The sequence below is a fragment of the Lutjanus erythropterus genome, chromosome 18, assembly GCF_056507025.1.
Source record: "Lutjanus erythropterus isolate fLutEry1 chromosome 18, fLutEry1.hap2, whole genome shotgun sequence".
NCBI classification, from domain to species: Eukaryota; Metazoa; Chordata; class Actinopteri; order Lutjaniformes; family Lutjanidae; genus Lutjanus; species Lutjanus erythropterus.
The window spans coordinates 20,404,724-20,423,307 of NC_139334.1; the positions used below are offsets into that span (position 1 = coordinate 20,404,724).

The following is an 18,584-nucleotide window of genomic DNA, read 5'->3' on the forward strand; positions in this document are numbered from 1 at the left end:
TTAGAGACTGAGCTGACATGGATTTCTGTACACCAAACAGAATTTATCAACATTTGAATCAACATCTGAAGATTATTTTTTGGTTGTTTAATGTTAGATTATAAAGATAAATAGTGCATTGTTATAACACAAAAAACTTTAAGTTTGTACGTCTTATTAACGTGAAAATATCTTGTCATAACAAAAACTTTTTCATGTTGTAATGTGACATTGGTCAGTTTTTCTACTTCGAGTAATATGCTGCTGTACTTTAAAAGTAAAATATGCAGGATTTTCCTCAAAATACTTCATAGACTCAGACAAAAATAATCCCACTATTTAATCACCCATGACCCAGCAGAGTTTTGTAGCAGCACCTGCATCCACAGATAGCCTGCCCTCTGCCTGTACCTTCTTATTATCTCATTATTTTACTGCGCTCGGGACACTTTACCAACCAAAACGTCCTGGGAATGAGACTTAACTATCAACTGGTGCATTTATTAACAGGAACCGACTCCAATTTATTCTACCTTTAATGTAAATTCAAAAGGTCTGTTTGTATTAAATATGAATAATAATATTTTTTTTAAAAAAAAACAAGAAGTGGAAGATTTTTTGCACAAAAACAATACATTTATTCAAGTGTTCTCCAGCACAAGTACATACGGAGCCTTTATCTTCTCTCTGGACACTAAACATAAGTATGGGGGGGTGGGGGCAGGGAGGGGGTCAAAGTGGAGAATGACTGCTACATTTGCTGTACGAACTGGTCTTGAGGAAAAGCGTATAGGCCATAAACAGTTATGACAGAAAGAAAGTCAACAGTATCACCGAATATAGAATTATTGACCTGCCTTGAACAGTAAAACTGAAATGTTGTTTCTGATTTTAAAATAATAATAAAAAAAAAAACAATCAATTCAAAACAACATTTTGAAAACAGACATGGAGAATAGTACGGCATGGAATGTAGGATTAAGAAGCAATGCGCATTAAGCATACATTATGCTACAGTAAAAGTTATTACCGTTTTTTTTTTTCTCACACGATTTTCCCACAGATAAGCACCAACTACAGCAATCTCTAGTCTAAAACAATATAGGAAACCTTTCATTATTTGTTATCCTTATTTTTTCAAGTACAAAGTTAAAATGCCTTTGTTAATATATTTATACGAGTGAAATAATAGTTCTTTTTCCATTACTACAAGGAAACTTAAAAACAGTCATTGTCAATACATGTTTATTTCTCTTCCAATCAAATATATTTTTCTTGATTAGATAAAATGTTTAGCACCATCAGAAACACCTACAATCCCTCTTTTTAAAGTCTTACAAAAGAAAACAGAAGCCAAAAAAATAAAAAAATAAAACACCACCGTGTAGGGCTGTGCAGTGAAGTTGAGACCGTTCATCTTAAAGCTGTCCATAGGCCACTATTAAGATCACATGACATATTAAATCTGGATTCACTTGACACAAAAACAAATCAGTACGATATAGTCGACTTGGAGTCTCCCTACATCTAATGCTCAAAGCAAAGTTTTGAATCAAATTTGTCACTTGATTTTTTTTATTTTTAACCTAAGATTTTCCCTAATTTGATGATATATATTAGCAAAGAATTATATTTGTACATCTCATACGTAATAAAAAAAAAAAAGATAAAAACAAATTGAAAACAGCAACCGGAAAACTCTATGTACAAAATGTACAAATGTGAGGGGATGTTAAGTATTATAAGGAGGAGGGGGGAAATAACATCTGGTTAAAATATCACAAAGCACAAGAGTGCATGGACAAAAATGATGGCAATAAGGTCACTTAAGAAATTAAGTACATTAAGAAATTAAATTTCAAATTTTGAATCTTAAATATGATATAGATAAGCGATAACATCTGTTTTTTATTTCATTATCATCTTTACTCTTTGAGTGCTGACGTCTTCGTCGAGCACTGTGTCAGTTTTACGTTTTGACAAACTGCAGCCTAAATCCTCCATATTTAGCTTAAGAGGTTACAATCAAGAGAATTTAGTTTGTGAATGTAATCCAAATTTTGGATCAGCACTTAAATTTGTCAGCATGACGACTACGATTTATCTGGGCCAACTGTCCTTCACAAGGGACAAAATATTACATTATAAAGCGCAGGACACAGTTCTTAAACTCTGTCTTGCATCTTACAATCTTAATAGAAATAGACATTCTTTAAATCTGGGGAGAAACATACTGTATCGCTGCTGTCAAACAGAGAACAATATAGATGATGGAGGAGGGGAAAAGGGTTACAAATGTTGGTAGCACTTTATTTGAAAGGGTGTTCATAAGACTGTCATTACACGGTCATAACCATGTCATGACACCTGTCATGAACGCGAAGGGTCTTTATGAATGTTTATAACTCTTGTCATTAAGTATCATTCAGTCATCTATGTCATTTTTAATGCAAAGTTGACATTCTTTGAGATTTTTGTGATGACAACTTGACATTAATAGAGCAAATAATGTCTTTGTTACGATAATTTGACATTAACTATGACAACATAACCTGTCGATGTCTTAGTAATGACAACTTGACATTAACCAAGACAGCATAACCTATCAGTGCCTTTGTTGTAACAATTTGATGTTAATCAAGACAAAAATGTCATTGTTGTGGCAGCTTGACATTAACCAAGCCAATAATGATGTTGTTATAACAACTGGACGTTAACAAAGCCAAAATACTGATGAGACATTTTTGTCTCGGTTAATGTCAAGTTGTCATAAGACAGACATTTGTCTCGGTTAATGTCAAGTTGTCATAACTAAGACATTAATGGGTTGATAAATGTTAAGTTGTCATAACCAAGACATTGGCTTGGTTAATGTCAAGTTGTCATAACAAAGACCTTTGTCTTGGTTAATTTTTAGTTGTCATAGCGAAAACATTTTTATCTTGGTTAATGTCAAGTTGTCATAACCAAGACATTACTAGCTTGATTAATATCAAGTTGTCAAAACGACATTTCAAATGTCAACTTTGTGTTACAACATAAATTAAAACATACACAACTGACCGAACGACAACAGTCATAAACATTCATAAAGACTCGTTCCTGTTTATGACAAGGGTCACGACATGGTTATGGCAGTGTAATGACAGTCTTATGCACACCCCTTCAAATAAAGCGCTACCCAAATGTCAATCCATCTACTGTACAATGAGTCAAATAACATGGGTTTCACATATCAAAAATCCATTCTTTCACTTCTATTGGCACAGCCCTACTGTATACAAAAAGTATTACACGAGGGTAGATCAGTTCACATCATAAAACGAAAAACAATTCACAAGAACCAATATCTTTTTTTAAAAAATATCAAGAAAAAAAGAAAGTATACATATAAAAGTGCTTTATAATGTTGATAAAACAGCACAAAAATTGCTATAAAAAGGTAGAAGAACTTTGTGAAGCCGCACCATATTGTTGAGGATTTTGCACCTGACAGTTTTTTTACAGTTTAGAGGAGGAGAGGTGGAAGTTGAGGAGCAGAGTCACCCGGCCTGGTCAACCTCCCTCCCTCCAGCGACCACACTACTTGCTAACAGTTGTACAGTAATGTCATTGGTCAGGATGAAACTAGAAAAAAAATAGTTTCACAGACGTTGATCTTATGGTTGTTTTTTTTTTTCTTTTTTTCCTTTTTTTTTTTGAATGACAGAAAACATCATTTCCCATGTGGCTAGCTTCACTTTTCTGTTTTGTGCAGATTCAGGTAGTGAGCCTGAGCGTAGCAAGGCTGAGAGATTAAATGAGCACCAGTACAAACTGTATAAAAGCTGTAAAATGCAGAAAAGAGGATATGCTCTATTTTGCAGTCTACTGTCTGTCACTCCGACTCCTTTGAAGGGAGCAAAATGGCACAGAACAGATTTTTTTTTTTCATTAAGTGTAAAAACATCAAACACATGTTTTTCCAGCAATAGGTTGTAGAGCTCCGTCTAGACTTAAAGGGATAGCTCAGATTATTTGAAATTGGGTTTCATGAGGTATTCATCCACAGATGGGGGTCGGCACACTCTCAGCTTGGAGAAGCAGAGACGGACGCAAACACGGAAGATAATAAATGGACTGTTGTTGACAGGATCAGCAACAAAACGTATTTTAGCCACTTAAAAAAAGGCCTACCTAAAAACTTAAGTGTATGCTATATTTAGAATATTTTCCTCACTTTACTGACAACCTTTTTTTTGAGTGGAAACAGCTGCCTTATGAGCCAAATGTAGCTCTCTTCAAAACAACCAAAGTCCATAGGCAAAATCTGTAATTTTACCTCACAGAACACAGGAGTTGCTGGTCTGTCCCTGCCTAGATCTGTTAATTTATTTGTGTTATTGTGTGACTTCGGTGTTTTAAAGGGTTAGTTTGGATTCACCAAAATCACAAAATAACACTAACTAACTAACAGATTGAGTTAACAATTGACCAGCAGCCCCTATGCTCTGCAAGATAAAAATACTGATTTCACCTATGGAGTTTGGTTGGGTTTTTGTTGATGGATAAAGCACTGAAAATATTCTAAATATAGCATATATTTAACTAATCTTGATTTTTTTCCCCCTCACACTGACAGAGGTAGGTCCTCTAGAGGCGGTGTAAACTTTACAACTGTCTCTTTGCTGAGAACATAAAAGAAAACATAAAATGTCAGTAGCTCATCTGGTAATGTGGCCTCAAACAGGGTGGTTTTGCAGCCTGTGATGTTCTGGATCTTGTGCCACATATCTTTGGTGTTGTTGGTGCTGAAGTCTCACTTTGCCCTGTTGATGCCAGCCTTTATTCTTGCACACTGAAACTATTCTAAATATAACATATACGTAAACTATTTTTTTTTTAGGTGGACCTTTTTTAAGTGGCTAAAATACCTTTTGTTGCTGACCCTGTCCAAAGAAATGCATTGCTCAGCTTCCATGCTGGTACTCCTCTCTGCTTCTCCTAACTGGGGGCCTGTTGACCACCATCTACTGCAGGTAATACACAGACTATCGATAAGTACCTCATACAACCCCACAACAAATAATCCAAACTATCCCTTTGAGTTGTAGTGCCACATGGGCTATGATGTTTCTCATCATCTTGGAGCACCATGGTATTGTAACCATATTACAGTAGTACCTTTATTACCTTCAGTTGTGTATAGAAACTGTAAACAAAGAGGTATATGTGATCTGGTGTTTTGGATTCTTAGAGACACAGCTCTCCTGACACTGAAGAAAACCGTCTTTATCTTCACATCTCTGTGAGGCTCAGTAGCTGGAAGCATGGCTGCACCGCAGGTGGGAATCTCGCAGCCCCCGACGTACAGTACGCTCACACAGCAGAAACATTTCACATATCTCAAAAAAAAAACAAAAAACCGCTACCTATCTTTCGGGATCTTTCCAATCACGTTACTGTCTCTTTTAAAACACACGTTTCTGTCTCAGTGTCTTGAGAAGAAAGCATAGTCTCAAGTATAGCTTGCACAAACAAATCAACAATACTTGATAACACTGCTAAAAGGTAAAATGACATATCAAAAATTAAATAGAATAAGAATTACATTTCAAATACAAGAAATAATGTGAAATCTACGTCAATGTTTCGCTTGCAAATTATACAGGAGTATAATTTGAGGATCAAGGCTCTTATTTCTAGTCACAACGTACAGTTGCAGTTCCTAAATGGTTCTGAGTTTTCCTCGCTGCTCAAACACAGGCAAAGTAATCTTTGAGTGGTGCAAACAGGTGGCGGATAACTGGGACGCTCCATGACCTGCCCAGGAGCCTCTGCCTCGCCAGTCGGCTCATGTTGGACACGTCTGTATAGTGGACTGGGAAGCCAAAGACCCTGACAGGGAGACCAGCCGGACACAAAACAAACAGGGGGACGGACAAGTGGGCAGGGAGGGTGCAGGACAAGGGGGAGAAACAGGAAGATGATCTTGAGATTTCTGATCTCTGAAAGAGCTGTGAAAGGTAGTTTGGCAGACAGTCTTTATGTTTACATACCTCTCCATCTCAGTGCACCAGAGGATGTCCTCCTTTTCATTCATGTAGACAGGGAAGTGCTGGTCCTTGCCCTGCTTGATGGAATTAGACCTGGTGGTGATGGTCCTCACCTTGCCAAACTGACAGAGAAGAACAGGAAATATTAGTGCCCTGAGTCTAAGATTGCTTTCACACTACCAGCCTTAGTGTTAAATTTGGATTTATTGCACTGATCTGATTTTTTTTTTTGTGCTTGGTTGTAGGGCTGCACAATTAATCTCAAAATTACAGAAACCGCAATATGCCCGAGTGCAATATCCAAATTGCAGAAACGAAAACAATTTCTTGAAAAAGGAAAAATGTGAGAAAGCACAAATTATAATGAAGCACTGTGGTGCTGCAGAGATACCATAGCCTAAAAGTCTTGTCCTCCATATGAAAGAAAACATATTTGTTTGGTACAGACCCCCACAAATGTCACATCATCACAATTTTAATAGTTTTGATACAGTTAAAATGAAATATTATTCACGTTAATCGTATCACAATCGCAATTTAAGTTAAACAACCGTAATATTACTTTTTTGTACCATATCATGCAGCCAAGTGGTTTACTGTATTACAGATCAGATCGATTGATAATTCCTCATTACTGATTGTTACCTCTTGTTGCCACTGGGAGCCGCCCATGTGCACAGTTGCTGACTTCTGCTTGAAGCAATCAAATTCTTTTATGTCATGTACTACTACTTACTTTTTGGAGTTGTTTTTTTTTTTTAAATTAAGATTACATTTCTGAATACCACAAGGTGGTGATGGTTTCCTTGGTTTTCAAAACATGAGCTGACAGAGAAACTCATATTTCTGCAATCAGTTCAAATGCACTTATTGTGTTTAATTATGCCTCTACCAAATTAATGAATTTAAGCAATGTAAAAATGTTAAACTGAGAGAAGCTGCACACAAACCATCGATGAAATGCTTGGGTAAAAGTGTTTCCTGGAAGCAAACTGAGTGTTTTTGAGATACTCTTTGATTAAAGATGCATGTGTACATAAAAATCACACCAAGTCACTCTTTTTTGAAAACAATTAAACTGCATTTATCATAATGGCATAGTCATGTCATGATCATCTTTCACAAAAACCAATATATTACACAAGTACCTTAGCTGTTCTGCCATGTTCTAAACAGTCCTGGAGGTCCAGCTTGTCACTGCCCATAGCACTCAAAGGCCTGCAAAGAACACAGAAAAAAAAGCAACAATTTAAATTTAGATTTTACTTAATAAATTTGATACTTGATAATTAACTGCACATTTTTATCCTTGATGATTTTAGTCTGGAAAGACCACATATTTTGAGTCCTCTTCATATAGATGAGTCACAATTCTGATCTTCAACTTTGAACCGGATTAGATCAACACATAACTTGGGCTGCATTTGATTTTCATGTCATTTTCAAATAATGATAGATAAAATAAATAAGATAAACATGTACTTGAAATGTCACACACCAATACCAGGTTCAGAACTGGCCAATATTATGCTTTTTATATTCAATATCTACTAGTTTTAAAGTTGGCTAAAGTTGGTTGCAAGTGTAAAGTTATTGGTCAGTTATATGATTCTAAAGTGGACCGACCGGTTGTGTCAGGCGTTGTTTGTTGTGCAGCATACAGTGGAGAACAAGGACAGATCAGCTGCTCCTGAACAGCTGTCAGACAATCGGATAAATTTCTGATATGCCAGAAAATTTGGTCAGGAAAAGTCTGCGATTTCAGTGGCGACGGTATGTGTCATGTGGACAGAAGGTATGGACAGTGTGGCAGGCTTACCTCGTATTCTTTCTGCAAAATGGAAAAGCCATACTGTCCACGTCTTCCTCACTACCTGTGAGTCTATATGGACCATATACGCCAGCAACACCTCATGTTTTTTTCAAAGTTCCGGCACACAAAATGGCACAGACGATCAAAGCAGCGCGTTTCTGCCTTGTTACAACTATAAATCAGCTTCAGCATTACTGCTAAGAAACAAACTTCTACCTGCCACGGAGCTTAATCTTTATTGACAACTGCCAATAGTCAGGGCAGACTGCAGGGGCCAACACGCCATTTTATTTTAGATTTTACACATACAGTGAGAGCGCTCAGGTCACGGCTTGACGATGGGATTGTACAGTGTGAGCACACAAATCATGATCGCGGACAATCCACTCGTACAGTAGAATTAAACCACAACATTTCTAAAATCACCTGTGTATGCCCAGCTTAAGCTCTGAAGATGCACTCTGGTAAGTAAACCAAAAGTCATGTAAAAAAATAATTAACTTTAGCACTCATTTCTCAGTTTAGTTAATATATGACTGGCTTGTCGCTATCCTAACTAGGCTCTGCTGAACAGAAAATCTCTTATGTACGCCACAGGCCGATGCATCCCTCACCATTCACACACCAACCTGTTCATGCCAGGAAGGTTACCCCAGAAGTAGCGGGCACGGTGGGCAGCAGACACCTCCTTGGCATCGATCATCACTGGGTTGCACTGAAATCCAAGTAAAGCAGAGGAGAGGTTAGATGCTGTTTTACAGTACAGTGAAGTAGAGTTAGCTTTGATTGACTGACTAAACTCGATTTAGGGTCAGGTGAATACTACGTATTTTTCACAGTATTCCATTGTTTAAAAAAGGTTTCAAAACCTAATAAAGTTGAAGAAAATTTTAAACAAACAGCTGACCAGATCTTTGCATCAGAGTCTTCCCTTCTAATGATGTGTCTTAATATAATAAATTAGTACCACAAGGGGGCATTCATAATCCATCTCTCCTTTGTCACTGGAGTCAGATCATAAAATATTTGCACTACAGTCTAACACTTAACTTGTTGGTAGGAGTTATGACTAGTGATGACCTGCAGGATTAGATAAACTAGCCGACAGAGAGAAGCTGACCTCTAAAAAGCGAGATATGTCCCTCTTATCGCTGACACCCATGGCAACCACGTTTTCAAAGAGCCAGAAGAAAGGCCGGTCGTCGCCCTCCTTCGGCCGAGCCTCGTGGAGCAGCCTGTAAAACTCAAAGAACAGGCGGCCGGTGCCCTCTGTGGGACAGAAACGACACGTTAAACAGTGCTGAACCACAGTAATGATGATGAATTATCTGTTCAGATCAATCGACTTGTTTGTATTTGACAGGATCTTTAATTTTGACCAGGTGAAGATGCGAAAATACCTCACAAAGAAAGTCATTCCACTGATGAGTCTACCTACCATAAAGACCTTTCCTTGCAGGATTGACTATGGAGAGGTCGTTGCAGGGGCTCCCACCAATAACTAGATCAAAAGGACCCCACTCATGTATCTGTACAAAGATAAGATACAGAGTCAGAAACACAGAGATAAAGATAATATACAAACACTACAGATAATATGTTGTAAGATGAAGTGCTCCATCCTGCAGCTTACAGGTATATTGTGCAACAAACACAAATCCATTAACAAAACGACCCATTCAGTTGTATTTGTAGAGTCTGGCGGAGGCTTTAAAAACGTCTTTATTGTGCCCTAGTCTACGTTTCTATCTGTAATGAGTTCATGCACTTTGGTAACAACATTTTTGTTTTTTCTCTTGGAAATGTTGAATGTCAGCGGCTGAGAATCTTGTAATATGATGGCAGTGAAATGTGCATCTGGCATGTTAAGAAACCTTGAATGTCAGACATAGGAGAAGCTACAGATTTTATGTTTGCAGCTTTCTCTGGTTCACCACCATTAGAAAAACCTGTTTAGAAAACATTTTTATATTCTTACACTTCTCAAAATTTTATTCAAAGGATTTTTTTAGAGGCCAGACGAGGTTAGTATCCTATCCTATATTTTCCATTAAAAAATAAAAACAATTTTGTGTAACATGATTTTTTTCCTAATTGGTTTAATTATCTTGTGACCCCTCAGATTTATCTTTGGATCCCAACATACAGGTTCAGAGCTACTACTATCCACTATGATGAGTAAAAAGAGCAACTATCGGTATCTCACAATGAGAAAAAAAAATATTTTTAGCATCAACCAACTCAATTTGAACAATACTAAAAAACAGTTTCAGCATACATGAAGCAAGTACATCTGCCAACAAAGTGTCATCAGAGCATCACTGCACTCTGACAGGAAGATTAAATTGTTTTGCATGAGGTTAGACACTAAATGACGTCTTTCTAAAGTCCATGACTAATATGAGAGGCAGTCATGTGACAGACAAAGAGGTATTAGACAAGAGATTATTACAGTATCACCTACAGTAGGTGATGTTACACTGTCAGGTGTTATAACCAGAGTTGGGCTGTAACACATTACGCACTAACTTGTTCCTGTAATATTGTTACTTATCCAAGTAACGCTGCGTTACAGGCTGATTCCATAAAGCACCGCATGTCTGCGCCACAGTTTTGATCTGTCCTCCACACGGCTGCAGCCCCCACCAGCAGCATTTTTAAAGAAGTGTTTCAGCAGTGGAGCATTTTGCCCATCTGATTATGCTGACTTGCTCAGAATTTGTTGATCTGGTCCTCATTCCCCGCTCTTTGTACTTCCACCGTGGATAATTAGGTTGCTTAGTTTTTTTCTGTCTGTCCTTATGATCGCGAGTCTGCACAGGGTCTTTTATTTTGAAAAATGACCAGATTCTCTGTGTTTTTTGTACGTCCGACTTCCTGCCCACTCATTTGCTCTGAGCTAATTGATACGCCATCTGTCAAAAATAGACTCAGCGTGTATTTGTAGCGGAGAGGACAGCCGCTCCTGGGACACATGCATGTTGGCATAAATCATCTACCCGCCAACAATCCAAATGTATTACTTCCTCCGATTGAGAAACCCACACCTCTACGAGTTTTAAATTAAGTTGAGCAGTGCAGGTTCTCCAGGTGATTTCTGTATTGTGTGTTGAATTGATGTCTGAGTGTTTTCTTTAACTTTCTTTACTAATGATTAAAGAAGTAATGTCACTGCAGCAAAAGTAAAACCTATAGTTATAAACTCGACAGGACCGAAGAGTCTCTCCAGTGGTAACAGAGCTTGTGCTTTTGTCTCATGCGTAAAGGTCCACACAGCCTCTCTCTCTGGGAAGACGCACACTCTTTCCCACCCACGACCCATCAGCCATTAATCAGAAAGTTCATTTTTATGACCTGGCCTCCTGTGACCCAGCCCGCCCTGCGGTTATAACAGCAGTGCAGTTTTAACAACAGCAGAGACTGAACCAGCATGCAGTGGAGCTTCTTCAGGCAGAGACACACATTAGGACCTCTGAGCTGATTATAAATATGATTTGAGCGTCACAACTGATCGGATCAAGCTGAACTGAGTCTGGGTCAGTTGATGTTGGCAGCCTGGAGATAAAATGATGTAGTGTGTGGTTTGGGGAAGTTCTCATACTTTCTCATATGATTCAGTTCTTTAGTTTTACGATGCACTTTTTTTTTTTTTTATTTAGCCTTTATTTAACCGGGTTCCTCTCATTTTAGAGATACAGGATCGTTTTAACAAGAGAGAGCCGGCCAAGAATAGCAGCAACACAACAGAGTTTCAGCAGTAAATTACAACCAGACATGTGGATTTGAAGACGTAGCTTTAAAATTTGTTCAGGGTTACTATGCTTCAACTATGCTTGAAACGCACTTTGTGTCAAATAAGACAAAAACTAGAAATACTGCGCTCTTTATTAGACAATATTAGACCCTTATTAGACTTTATTAGAGGATCACTAGGGTAAAATCACCATGGAAATGGTAAACTAAAGTGAATGATTTCCCACGTTTGACTCTTATTAAACAGCGAACTGCAACAAAATCAATTTTTACAACCTTCTGAACGATAACTAAGTATCCTCATGTCCTTGTATCTTTATTAGACTTTATTAAAAGGTGACCTCAGCCAACTATCACTCCCTGTGTTGTCTCTGTATTTACACAGTCGTTCAATACGTGCTTTTTCCCCATGTTTCAGTCTAAAGAATCTGTGCATGTTGACAGTCGTTATGTGGGATTTGATCATGCAAACCTCGTGCAACCGGCCTAAGCAAAAACAAAATAAAACTCACGTGTTTGCGCGTGACGTTCCTCACGTCGCCAACATACATGATGCGACCCTGATGCCGGACGATACCCACAGTGATGGAGTCTTCGCACACCTCAGAGGCTACGTAGCGATCCACTTCGATGCCAAGTTCTTTCAGCACCAGCAGCCCTGCACAGGACGGGGTCAAAGGTCAGACAGTACTCAGAAAACTAAGGACAGTAGAAATCCTATGCTGAATAGAAGTGAAAATGACCACTCAAATTCACCAATCCCCTCCAAACCTGCCCCCCCCCCAAAAAGTTCAGGGGGCTGCCCTTTTACATGAGGTGTTCATCTGTGTTTTTTTTGTCATGACATTAAATTTTGGTGCAAAATGATACAGATTTTGATCCACTTTTTGTCTAACCTGTTGCTATGCCGTCAAATAGCGACAGGACACGAATTGGCTTCCTCTTCTCCACCATGACTGGGGGGTAAACCTTTGGTGTTTCCTGAAATACAACACACAGAGACAGAGAGAGAGAGAGAGAGAGAGAGAGAGAGAGGAGGCGAGAACATGAGACACACTAAAAGGGAAAAGACTACATCAGCGAAACATGGCCCAGAAAATATGGCCTAAAAAAAGGTGCATTACTCACAAAATCTTGGTCATGATTATTTGCAAAGAATAGCTGGAGACGGCTGGGCCAGTCGGTGCGACGCCCCAGTAGGCCAAACACGCCCTTCTGACTGCACATGTAGCAGTTCCAGGGGTCCTCTTTGATAGCTGCGTGTGCGGCTCCTGGTCCAACAAGTAGGTCGACACACTCCACACAGAAACACCTGAACACAGAACAAGGACGTTCATTAGTACAAGTCATGACGTATCTATCTAGTATCCAATAGAACAACAGGATATTTAACGATTTAATGTTCTTATAAAAATTACGGTGGAGACGTGCTCTATACGGAAAATGCCCTGAGATAACCGGTGCTGTGTCAGTGAAATTAGTATCAGCTGTTAAACAAAGAGAGCCAAGAGCCACCTGATTTTTGCAGATAACAGAGACAATACTGTACATTGTCTACATACACTGCATTGTGTTTTAACTTGTTTGAGGTTATGTCATTCAACGCATGTCTGGTGATGTTGCATATTTTCCTTATTATTTTCAATAAATCCCATTAAAAGGTGAAAAAAGCATGAATTGTTCCTACTAACAAGTATCTGTGAAGCTAAAGCCTGATGCATCTTATTGTCTTGAGCCATGGTGCCAAGCCAATGTTGTGATAGCCAATTATTCCAAAATCTGAATAGTCCAAAAAAAAAAAAAAAAAAGTCCGAAAGCCCATTGGTCCAACAGCCAAAATACCCACTTTGGTAACACCAACTCATGTACGTAACTCAACTGAAGTGACTAACAGGCTCATTTTAACCATAATCTTTTCCTAAAACCTGACCAAATGGTTCTGATGCCAAAACTCAACCAACCAACAATTATACAATGTTAACCACGTGTTTATTGTTGTTGCCACGATGACAAAGGTCACCTGAGTGTGACGACAAAGGTGACCCGAGTTTCTCCTTTCCTGTACGTCCAGTTTCGCTTAGACATAATGGGGGAAAAAACTGCATGGAGAGTGTATTTTTGGACTTCGGTCTCCTGAACTTTTGTGTTCACGATGATGGGAAGTTGGACGAATGGATTCAGATCATATTTTTCATGTATAAGATGATGAATTTTATGTTTTTGTATAGTTTGATATTTTGAAATTAGCTTTTGTATCACAGTTCTGTAGCATATCATTTCTTTTAAAACTTTGCCTTGCATCTATGTGATACTTGTCGAATCACTCTCCCTCTACCTGTCGGTCAAAAGCACCATTTTTCTGAGTACTGAGGTTTCAGAATAATGGACAGTCTCCTGCACCATACAGCTCCAATGTCGTCCAAAAGAAGATTAAAAATAAATCAGTGAGCCACACCGTTGTGCCGGGGACATGTTCCATTTGTCCTGCTCACAAGTGCACCAAATTAATGAGCAGCTGAAAATATTTCCCAAAAGGAACCGAGCCCCAGTAGCTGAATGGTTACACCTGGTGCATGTCTGCTGCAACGCTGCCGGTTTGATTAAAACCTGCAGCCTCTGTTGTATGTTGCACCCCTCTCTCTCCACCATTGTCCATTAGATTATTGTTATGCCTTTTTTTGGAAATTAATCTTTATACATCTGTGACCTGCTTTTAAAGAGTGAATCCTTCGGTAGTGCTCGGGGCTGAGTGCCGCAGACAGGGAAGTGGAGGACTAACTCTGTTAATGGGATTTGTTGGCAATATCAGAAGCATAGTGGAGTAGATACTCAGCATTTTTCAAGCAAAAATCAAGTAAGGAACAAAATCAAGAAAGCAAATCTGAGGTCATAGGATGATCAGTAATTCATAGTAAATTTTCCCAATTTAAACACACAATAAGTATAATTAAAGACAATAATAAAAGGTTTAATTTCACTTCATGCTGTGCAATATTAGTGCCGAACTCAGGTATACTATCATAACTGTGCAATATCAATATTTTCCTATGTGCAATGGTGTAAATTTGTCCACTTATTGTTTACATTGTATATACTGTTCCTACACATTTTATCCTTCCTCTAGTTTGTCTCCTTCAGTTTTTTTTATATCTCCTCCTATTTATATTGCTTGATTACTTATTACTGTGTTTCTTTTTGATGTCTGTTCTATTTTGCCTTCCACTTTGCTCCTGTGACGCTGCAAATTTCACTGTTATTGGAAAATAAAGGAATATCTTATGTTGTCTTATAGCACCTAGCAACTAGCTAGCAACAACCAGCAGGAAATGCAACACGACCTTGAATAAATCACAAATTTCTCTGTGATTCAAGATTGTTGGAAACATTTGGGGTAACGCAAGTACATAACTCAACAAAATATGCCCAGCATTTTGTAATGTGGACATTTTAAATATTATAGGATGAAGGCGTGGCGGTGGCTCAGTATGTAAGGACCAAAGTATGGAGGGATTAATAAAGCATGCCTTCTTCTTTAAAACAAAATGTTGCACATGCAGTTATTATGAAAGATCCGTCTCATTGGTGAAATAAACACACCATTTTCCCATTGCTCTCCTTCCAATTCTTTTTGGAGTCATATGGAGTCAGTCATCTGTTCTAGAAGATGTGGGGGTTTAACAATATCGATAAAGAGGCCTGCAGTGTGACAGTCTTTCTGAAACCAGTGTTTTGTAAAGTCCTTTTTTATTTTCTGCCAGCGAGATCTTTAGAAGATATAAGGTCTAATCTTTACTTAGCCTGTCAGAGATATCTTGGATGTGAATGATGTACTGATACTATAACCCCGGGTTTTTGATTTGCCACTCTGTTCCAGAAAGTCTGAATGGAGGGACGGAGCCAGAAAACATGAGCACGATCAACTATGATTTCTCTGCGTTCCCTCCAGCAGCAGAACTGAGTGCCAGTTTGTTTAGACTTCTGTTTGGGAGCGATAAAGAAGCAAATCAAGTTTTTCCAACAGAAGTCTCTCCAGGTCCAGGAGTTGGTGGAGGACGACTGTGTTTCCCAGGCATTCAGCCACATGTCTTCAGTTATCTCACTGTCCAATTCTTTTTTCCATCATTGTTTCATGCAGTCTGCCACGGTATATCTTCCCAAGTTAAAGGCATCAATAAATATATGAATAACAATTGATGGTTTTCATGGATTAGAACTTTTCCCTTTTTGAAAAAATAATTAAGACCTGTAAATGCCTGTCTGACATAGATTGTCTAAACTAGCACAAGGACAGTTCTCTCCCAAATCAAAAATACACATTTTTCCTTGCAGAGTTTTGGAGATATAGGTGGCAGAGGTGCCTACTTTCTCTCCAATATAATGGAAATGGTGCTCCAAGCCCAAAAAACAGATTCTACAGCTATGACTCTTTCAACAGTTTCATGTAGAAACTATGAAATTAAGTAGTTCTGGTAGATTCTACTTGAGTTTTTCAACTGTATATTTTTTGGCACACACAGAGCCCCCGTGACAGTACAGGCCTGAGGAAAAGTATGTATTTTTGATTTTAGGGTGAACTGTCCCTTTAAGCTCCCAATTTTATGTTACGGAAGTGATGCCAGAATAGACCCGCTGTCTGTATTTATGATCTTGTGATGCTGGCATAAATTCAGGGTCATACGCCGGCCATGTAAGCAGTTTAACCTCTCCTTGGAGCTGGAAATGGCCGTGCAATAAATGACGGGCAGCCCTCTCCTCCCAAAAATCAATTTCTAAATCAATCAGAGGTCAGATGCAGGTCACGCAATAACAGCATCGGTCTTTGTTTTACACCTATAAGGCCTAGTTTCAGTGGCTTTGAATGAGATTTGGGTGTTTAGAGAGGCAACGTGTTATCATCAAAATGTCATCCAAATGTCAAATTCCATCATCTAAACACACAGTAAACCGTTGTTTACTGATTGGCCTCGACATGTGACTGAAAAGGCTCAATCCATTCTGAGCAGTATTTCTCTAGTCTAGTCTTCTCGTCTGGCTGCGTGAGGATACTTTATTAGGCCCTTTCTTTATAATCAACAGTGGCCTATTCAACTGGCACACAACCGGACTTTATATAATATTTGTCGTGAGCCACTGGACCTCCATGATCGTGTCTGACATCACTGCTGCTAGATCTGTGACCACTACAAAGCCTCTATTATGTATTCAATATGTGCAGTAATAGCACAATTCTGCCGTCTTTGTTGGTGTATTTGTGTCATATGTCTTAAGGGGATTTACTACAAATATTTACAAATAATAGATTGTGCAATCTCTAGATTCAGTAGTGTCCCAGATAACCACATCTGGATTATTTTGGATTTGCTGAAGAAACGCCACTGGGCATCGCAATTTTAGAAATTAAACAAATAATAACTTCTGTGAAACTTGTAATGGCAGAGAGATCAGAAAAAATAATTTGAACATGGAAAAAGGCTGAACATCTTGGCAGAATGTGGTAAATTTGTAAAAGAAGAAAAATGCTACATAGATATTATTATTATCGTACTCCAAGAGGACTCCTCTCAATGGAAATGATGAGGGATGATTTGTGCTGGCATGCAGAGTGGAAGTGGGAACTTTCCTATATGGACATGTGCATTAGTCAGGTGAGTGTGGGTCAAAGTTATGGAAGTTCTGGTTGAACCATATGGCTCAATAACTAGTGACTTATGTTTCTTCACGGACAGATTTCAAATACCAAACGTGCTACTGGTTTTGGAGAAACCTATACTGTCATCCAGATGTCATTTCAAGGACATCGCTGCTTATTTCAACAAGACAATAACGAGACACATTCTGCAGGTGTTACAACAGCGAGGCTTCATAGCAAAAGAGTTCAGGTACTAGACTGGCCTTCCTGCAGCCCAAACCTGTCCCCAGTTCCCAAACATCACAGTGGTAAACATGCCCCTGTCTCAACTTTTTTGAAGTGTTGCAGGCATCAAATTCAGAATGAATGTATATTTTGTTTGCAAAGCATTTGATTGAATATAGGTCGAAAAGTTTTTGCAAATCATTGCATTCTGTTTGTTTTCATGTTTTACACAACATCCCAGCTTTCTTGGAATTGGGGTTGTATTAAACCTATTTTTCCATATTTTCTATACATTTCTGCTTCATTTTATTCTCTATATTTCTATATATATGGTTGTTATATATTGTGGCAGTTTGTGTAAATGCAGAGATAAAGTAGAATCCACTGAGTGTTGAGTAGATTAAAAGTTACATCATTTTCAATACATAAAAATAGCCTCTTTGAAGCAGAGATAAGAACCTGCTGTGACAGGTTTTCTTTTCATTTCTTGCATCTTGCGTACTGGGTCTCTCAGGCTTCTTATTTAATTCATACTTTATTTCCTATACCATGTGCTGTATGAATGTATATTCCTATAACCCTGAAATGATGTAAACATTTACCTGCTGTCACGTGCCGATCCTTTCTTTCATCATTAAGTGCGTTTCCGTCTGTTTGACTGCCGCTCTTCTAATTACATCATCTTGTTGTGCCCTCGTTTTAATGGCATCTGGATGGATAATTACTGCCACCAACAATTTAACTCAATGCATGCATTAAACTAATATGTGCAGTAGCAGCAGTAGTGGATGAAACACACATTTGGATTTTCTTTTGCAGATTTAAGGGAAATTCTCCTATAATTTGCAGCACAGTTTACTGTAAACTTGACAGTTGTACACATTGTTTGTATACTGTGATACTGACTATGTTTACATGCACAAAACAATGTATATTGTATATGTTTTTTCCCCTTATTCCAAAAAAGACAATATTCCTTCTAGACTGCTTACATGTCTAATTAAAGTGAATATTTCACTAATATTCCTCTTTAAATGAGGCTGCGCATGATCCAATTAACAAAATGAATGCAGAGTGGCCATTGCAATATTTGTGCGTATTTAAAAATCTTCCAACTAAAAAAGTGGACTTTCTTTTGTGCATCTCTACC

At 38.3% G+C, this 18,584-nt stretch overlaps 1 protein-coding gene across 5 annotated transcripts in view; it reads right to left on the minus strand.

The window, feature by feature from the left end:
- Window positions 1-593: 593 nt before the first annotated feature.
- Window positions 594-18,584, minus strand: part of dnmt3ab (DNA (cytosine-5-)-methyltransferase 3 alpha b) — a 70,317-nt gene continuing 52,326 nt past the window's right edge. For 3 of the 5 annotated variants that reach the window (XM_084742923.1, XM_084742920.1, XM_084742921.1), the window contains 9 exons: window positions 12,709-12,892; window positions 12,477-12,561; window positions 12,093-12,238; window positions 9,266-9,356; window positions 8,948-9,096; window positions 8,442-8,542; window positions 7,163-7,232; window positions 6,018-6,136; window positions 594-5,856 (listed from right to left, as the gene is read on the minus strand). In XM_084742923.1, coding sequence (XP_084599049.1) covers window positions 5,715-5,856; window positions 6,018-6,136; window positions 7,163-7,232; window positions 8,442-8,542; window positions 8,948-9,096; window positions 9,266-9,356; window positions 12,093-12,238; window positions 12,477-12,561; window positions 12,709-12,892 — 1,087 coding nt within the window. In that variant the 3' untranslated portion in view covers window positions 594-5,714. The remainder of the gene's footprint in view (window positions 5,857-6,017; window positions 6,137-7,162; window positions 7,233-8,441; window positions 8,543-8,947; window positions 9,097-9,265; window positions 9,357-12,092; window positions 12,239-12,476; window positions 12,562-12,708; window positions 12,893-18,584) is intronic. The other 2 variants (XM_084742924.1, XM_084742922.1) reach the window with 1 other exon arrangement.